This window comes from Populus alba, chromosome 5, assembly GCF_005239225.2.
Source record: "Populus alba chromosome 5, ASM523922v2, whole genome shotgun sequence".
Taxonomy (NCBI): domain Eukaryota; kingdom Viridiplantae; phylum Streptophyta; class Magnoliopsida; order Malpighiales; family Salicaceae; genus Populus; species Populus alba.
The window spans coordinates 14,353,511-14,360,149 of record NC_133288.1 but is presented as its reverse complement, the minus strand read 5'-3'; the positions used below and the strand labels follow the sequence as shown (position 1 = coordinate 14,360,149).

Below are 6,639 nucleotides of genomic sequence, written 5' to 3'. Positions count from 1 at the left end.
ACTCAAATTATGTATAGAGTCAACTTGGATCAACTTATCAAACTCACAACCTGGACTAAGAGATCTAAATAAAAACAATAGAAAGAAAAAAAAAAAAAACTTTATGAAGCCTGCGTTCCCAGCAAACCCATTGTCCAATGAATAATGTATGTTCCTAGGATGTTGGACAATGTATGATAAGAAGGTAAAAAATGTGGACTCAAAATACTTGGTGGTCCAAGTAGATTGGTATCCTTCTGGAGAATTTTGTGCTTCCACCCCTTTTCTGCTGAGCAGATAGATGAGTCATCTAAGGATATCATAAATGTAAGTTTGGTGTAAAGTGGACCTTGCATGAATCATCATTCACCTGTTTTAATCAAGCATACGAAAGACCAATTCATGCTTGCTGTTTCATCTTCTGCCTTACCTCTATAGCTGCAGAAATGGGATCGGTTACCGGTGACAGTTCTTAGAACTAATAGAGTGTTTTCTCATCTTAATAGTTGAGGAGCTTTCTAGATGAGTGCAATTAGATTGCTTCGGAGTCATGGCCTGAAAACTCAATCAATATATTCCACTGTCCCTTCTGGAGTAATGTTGCAGTCTATTTAGCTCCGTGGGAAAGCTACTTATTTTATTTCGTGAGTTCTATGAACATGTTCAGTTCTTTGTTCAGAGGTCAATGATTATCCACTCTGCTGGTTTTACTTTGCTTGCCATGAGATTGCCTGCGTAATTAACTATGGCTTGATGTCTGTTTTACTGTCTTGGTTTTATATTCTGTTCTGTATTTGTGCATTGCATTGGGATCTTTCTTCTGACCATTACATTGCTCCTCCAGCTTAGGAACAACCCTGCAGCTTTGCTAGCTTTATGTTGGTATTGGGCTTTTCTGATGGAGTGGGATCTAAGGTACGGATTCCTTTTCCATATTAAAAGCTAGCTTGGCACTATTTAAGTTCTCAGAAATTCAAAACCAGTCACGAATATCAATATTTTTTGCTTGTTCACATTCGACAGGACATGGCTGTGCTTCCATACAAGGACAGCCTATTACTATTTAGCAGGTATTTGCAACAGCTGGTGATGGAATCACTCGGGAAGGAATTTGATCTTGATGGTAATCTGGTATGTGCAATCAGTAAAAAACAAAAAAAAAATCATTTTTAATTATCATGTTGTGTTTTGTTCACAAAGTTTTTCACCTTGAAGATTGCTGTTAGATCAATTTGCTTTATGATTTTCAAGATTAAAGCATGTAAGAATATTGCCGAAGTTGTTACCACTTTTGTGAGGACTCGCAGATGCATCCCCTCTGCAAACAGGATTGTCACTTGAGGTCTATGCACTCTTTCTTGCGCCCTTTACCCATTGAATCACCCAGAAGAATGTTTTAGGTGATCAGGAGACTTGCTGTCTATGGAAATAAAGGGAGCACGAGCCAGTATATAAACACCGACAGTGGTTTTAGTTCTAGACCATGGAGATGCCATTTCAGTTCCGTTGATTTTCTATTAATAAATGCTCAACATGTTCTCTTCTACATCTGTTGGGCCTCTTATTGGGCTTTATGCCTCAATTGTCAACACTAATGCTTATAATCAACCTGGTAAATACGAACTGTTATCTGTTGCCTCTAAATTGCATTTGGTTCTGGAAATGATTGTGGTTGCTTTTGCTTGTCCATCTAGTCCATGTGATGTTTCTATTCATTCAAGCGTATTTGATATCTAAATTTAATTGTCATCTCAGGTGTGGAAGCTGGTAAGAAAGCAGCAGGAGAAGTCCTAGCTCTTCAGAAGCAAGGCAAGTAGATTCTACTCCGATCTGCACTTTTTATCTGATTTGCTAGTGCTATTGCCAAATCTGCATGCATGGCTTTGTCTGACTACTCCCTGCCCCAACCCACAAATAGCATGTGCTCAGACTGACCTCGTTTATTGTAAACTGCTTTTCACAAACAAACTGAGGTCCATCCTCAGTATTTTAGTGGACTCACGTGTAATAAAAATATGGTTAATATTAACCAAACATTTTAATACCTGTTTATTTGCTGGAAAATATTTTTTTTAAAAAATAAATTTTTAAAAAATAAATTATTTTTTAATATTTAGTAGTGTAATGAAAAATAAGTTAGAAAACAATTTCCAGTGTTTAGTTATGTCATGGAAAATGAGCTGGAAAATAACTTATTAATATTTTATTTTTCTCAAGTTTATTAAAATAATGAGAAACAAATCTTACAAATTAAAAAATTAAATGAAAATGAAATTAAAATATATATATATATATATATATATATATATAATTTCATAAATTATCTCAAATAAAATAAATAATGATCAAAATAATAGAGATCAAATCTAAAAAATAAAAGATGAAGAAATTAAAATAATAATAATCCACATTTCATAAATTATTTCAAATAAAATAAGTAATTATCAAAAAGAATGAGGACCAAATTTAATAGATAAAAAAATTCAATAAAAAAATGATAAGGAAAAAGCAAATAACAATTATAAAAATAAAGATCAAAATTAATATAAAAATTAAATTTTAAAGAGATAAAATTTAAAAATAAATATTTAAAACAAAATATATATAGCAATAAAAAATTTGAGGATTAAATTTGATATAATCAGCAAATAATATAACATTTCTAAATTTTTCATAACTTCTAGAAAGTGTTTTCTGCTTAAATTTTCTAGGAAAACACTTTCCTGAAAACCAAGCCAAATTTTTCCTTTAACTGTAAAGTGTTTTTTGTTGACCAACTTTTCTAATAACAAACAAACACAAAAAAATTTAAAAAATTATTTTTTAAAAATTATTTTCTGAGAAACAAACATGGCCTAAACCAACATGGCATAACAGATGACGACCTCAGTTGCAGCGCCAAACATCCACTAAGTAGCTTTGACTTCTAGATCTTAAAAAGGCCTTTTTTCAACCTTTTTATTTTTAAATTAATTTTTTTAAAATAATTTTGATGGGTTATATATATATATATATATATATATATATATATTACTTAAAAAAAACAATATGCACCGCAAACAATACAAGCCCCTTCATCTGTTGCTCATACGCAAAACTATAGGAGCTATACCCAAAAAGATAAAGGATGATTGTAGAGGTTTTCACCAATTGCTTATGAAATGGGCTTCTTAGTAATGGGTTGGCAGGAGCAAGAGCTACAAATTTTCTTCAATAGAACTCTGAATTAGATTCCACGTAAAATGGTTCTGCTAGGAAGACGCCAACATTTACTTAGTTGTGTGACCAAACCAATTTTGTACGTCCAAAACATTCCTTTTTACCACCAAGCAAACCCATCACGCCAGAAAATATGGAAAATGAAAATTCATTATTTCCAACTGAAACAACGTAAGATACATTTCTGTTCATTAAAGCCAATTGTGCAGTTTGGAAGGGGAGTCCAGGGGGACAACTAACGAGATTTCATCTTACCAATGAATTTGAATTGGCACTCGCAAATACTTGAGAAGGAAGAATATTTACAGATTAAATGATGTCAGGGAAATCAATTCGTCTGTAGCATGAAAAGAATGGCTCACAGGTGAAACTCCAAGCTGCAATGGCAGCACAAGCATGACTACAACAGTGGATCCCAATATGTACCAAGGACATCAGAGAAGCTTGGATATAACATGACAGGAAGTCCAGAAGGCTTTTGAGGCAGCCCCGAAGAGTACAGGGTTTTGATATAACCTGTTAAGTAGAGAAACCAGAATCATCGGGAGAATGTCAGCAAAAATTTTCTTTCCAGTTATAGTTGAATGATAATATGCATATCAAAATATCATTCGAGGAAAATGTAGACTTGATGGATATTGTGTACAAGAAAACCAAACATAAAGATAATCGGATGACCAATGCAAGAAGAAAAACCACTAAATTAATAACAATTTAAATTAGATAGCCTACCCAATGGCAGTTGCTCCCCAAGATGCTACATTATAAATGACTTTGCTTCCATCCCAGGCCTTCCGAAGCTTTCCTTTTTTCTTTTTTACTGAGAATGTCTTGCTAAGGGCTAAAAGAAATATAACAGGAAATGTCAGAATTCTTTCGCATTAAGTGCTGAAAAGGAAGCTTATTTCAGCTGAAGAATAAAATGTGCTCGGAACAGGACTAGAAGTTATTATAAAAGCTTTGAACTGACCTTCCTGGAGTTGCGTAGGGGCCAAATCCTGCAAGTAGAAAGTACCCATATAAGAATCTCGGACAAAATGTCTTTGTTAGCACTAAAGACACCGAAAAATTTCCTTGCAGCCCACATGCAGCGGATTAAAAGCCAACTCATTGTGGTGATACAACAAACACAGTTCAGTACTCAAAACATCTTGCATCAAGCAATAAAACAGCTGCAAACTATGGTCAAACAGGATATTTCATTCCAATGATATCCATTGGTTGCATGGACACATGTTATAAGGTTTTCCTCCAAAAAAGATGTAAATTGTACATTCCAACAGCTCCTATTCACTAATATGATTACCCCTCGATGTTCTGTATTTATAAGTGTATCCATGTGTGCAGCAGTGCCTCTGTGCATATGCACATACATCCATGTATTTTATTGTGCTGATATACAAGCAATAGATGAGACTAATTTTATAAATTCTTCGGAATCAACCAGCCTGGAGAATTCGCCTAACAGTTGTGGATCACAGATATAACAGGTAGGGCATAGGATTGATGGCACAAACACCAAAGAAGATCACAATGATTAGCACAATTTATTACTTCAACAATTATGGAAAAGGTACTATGAACTAATAACATCACATACCTTTGTCTGCTTAAGAGACAACAAATAGGCAGCCATGAAGCACGCGATACCCTCTACTATATCTTCTTCCCGGACAAGGACATAATCTTCCTGATCTGATTCATCAATTTCAGCTTCCCAGAGATCATTCTCACTGATCATGTCCCAAGAACTACCTTCTTCTGCCACCATACAAGAGCTCATTAACATCTAGGCTATATAATGAGGAAACTACCATCCTAAATATCCAAGCACTGATGTTCTACATATAAACTTCAACATACAAATAAATCTGCATGCAATTGGTAACAGCAGATCAGCTATATTATGGCAAGAAGCATCTCTCAGCACTTACCAGTAATGTTTTGTGAAACAGAGAGTTGTGCACACTCAAGCTTCTCAAGGAAGTCAGGGCATTCAACTCTCGATTTGAGGAGGTCGCATAACTGCATCAGGGAAAAAAAAACGAAGTGATTGCCGTCTTATTGAACCACAGATAGCTTAAATAACACTCAATTTTGCAAATTAACCAAATAAAACAGCCAAACAAATTCCATCCAGAAAATACTAAATTCTAGCTTCTTCCACATTATCAATTATGTCCATATTATCCAAATAAATTAGTTGTCTATGAAATACTAACCGTATCCTTGAATTATGCAGTTTAAGAAAGAGAGATAGAGATAAAAGAAAAAAGACAACATCTCAGGAGCAAACTTCAACACTCTCTCTTCTACATTTTATTTGTTTAACTCCAATAATTCACAGCATCCAGTTCGTTCTCCTTCTTTTTCCTTCTAAATTCATCCAGATATTAATTATCTAAGGATAGTTATTAGCTAAATAAAGTTTTCTTGTAATCGAAAACCTATAACATCAATTAGAAAACAAGGCCATTAGCCAAAAACTCTACCTCATCGGCTTCTTGATCGCCAAGGGGAGTTGATGAGCTGTCTCGGCTCGGCGACGACTCCACTTCCTTGGATTCCTCTCCGCTGGTATCCTCGTCATCGTCAACCCCGTCAGCGTTATTTAGCAATTCAAGAGCTCTCTGGCACTGCTCCAGCACTACCTTCAAGGTTTTTCTCCTCACGCGCACCTGATCCTTGTTTCTCTCTTCGAAATCCACAGTTGACGTCCGTATCGAACTCGAAACCTCGATTTCCATGCCGTGTAATGTCTTCTTAAGGTTTGTATAATCGTTTGTTGTCTCTCGAAGTCAAAACTCCAAAAGAAATTAAAAAGGTAATTCGTGTTCCATAAGGATCCGAGAAACAGTTTCCGAGGAAGAATTAGTAGTGTTTGGATTCGACATCCTATTGATTGATGTCTGCGGAGGAAAGGGGAAGCCGAGGAAGGGGATTGTAGCTCTCGCTGGAGCCGCCGTGTAGGGTAGCTCTTCCTTTCCTTTTATAGATTTATTTAATATATATAAAAATAGTGAGGTAACGTTAGGTTTTTTGTTCCGTAGAATGGAGTTTTGGTCCCCAATTGCACGGCTCAGTGATATTCTTATTTTATTCCAACATATATATTATATATATAAAAAAACTTATAGCGCGTAAATTTTTCTATAGCAGGTGATATTCTCATTTTTATTCCAACATATATATTATGCAAAAACTTACTGGCCATGATTTTTTTTACTATAACACTAGATACATTTTATTCTAAATTATTATAATAAAATCATCATTTTTTTTTTCTAAAACAAACTGGGTGTCTTTGTATGGGAGATAAATCAATATTTTTAATAACTTATTCGTCATTAAAAAATTATCATGAGTTATATCCATCTTTTTTAACTTTGTTACCTTTATATTAGTGATAATTTGATTTTTTTTCAATGACTCATTGCTCAT

General features: G+C 34.5%; 1 protein-coding gene across 1 annotated transcript; it reads right to left on the bottom strand.

The window, feature by feature from the left end:
* Positions 1-3,330: 3,330 nt before the first annotated feature.
* LOC118036699 (uncharacterized) lies at positions 3,331-6,229 on the bottom strand. The gene is made up of 6 exons (XM_035042491.2): positions 5,691-6,229; positions 5,133-5,223; positions 4,799-4,959; positions 4,169-4,196; positions 3,931-4,039; positions 3,331-3,714 (listed from the first exon to the last, which is right to left on the bottom strand). Exons 1-6 carry the CDS (start codon positions 5,943-5,945, stop codon positions 3,633-3,635), a joined length of 726 nt encoding a protein of 241 aa, XP_034898382.1. The 5' UTR covers positions 5,946-6,229; the 3' UTR covers positions 3,331-3,632.
* Positions 6,230-6,639: the final 410 nt, after the last annotated feature.

Excerpts from the sequence above, each read along its gene's own strand:
- LOC118036699 (XM_035042491.2), bottom strand. The coding sequence starts at position 5,945 with ATGGAAATCGAGGTTTCGAGTTCGATACGGACGTCAACTGTGGATTTC. Across the intron at positions 4,960-5,132 it reads TGTTTCACAAAACATTACTG|AAGAAGGTAGTTCTTGGGAC; the intron begins GTAAGTGCTGAG and ends GTATGGTGGCAG. Across the intron at positions 4,040-4,168 it reads CCCTACGCAACTCCAGGAAG|CCCTTAGCAAGACATTCTCA; the intron begins GTCAGTTCAAAG and ends TATTTCTTTTAG.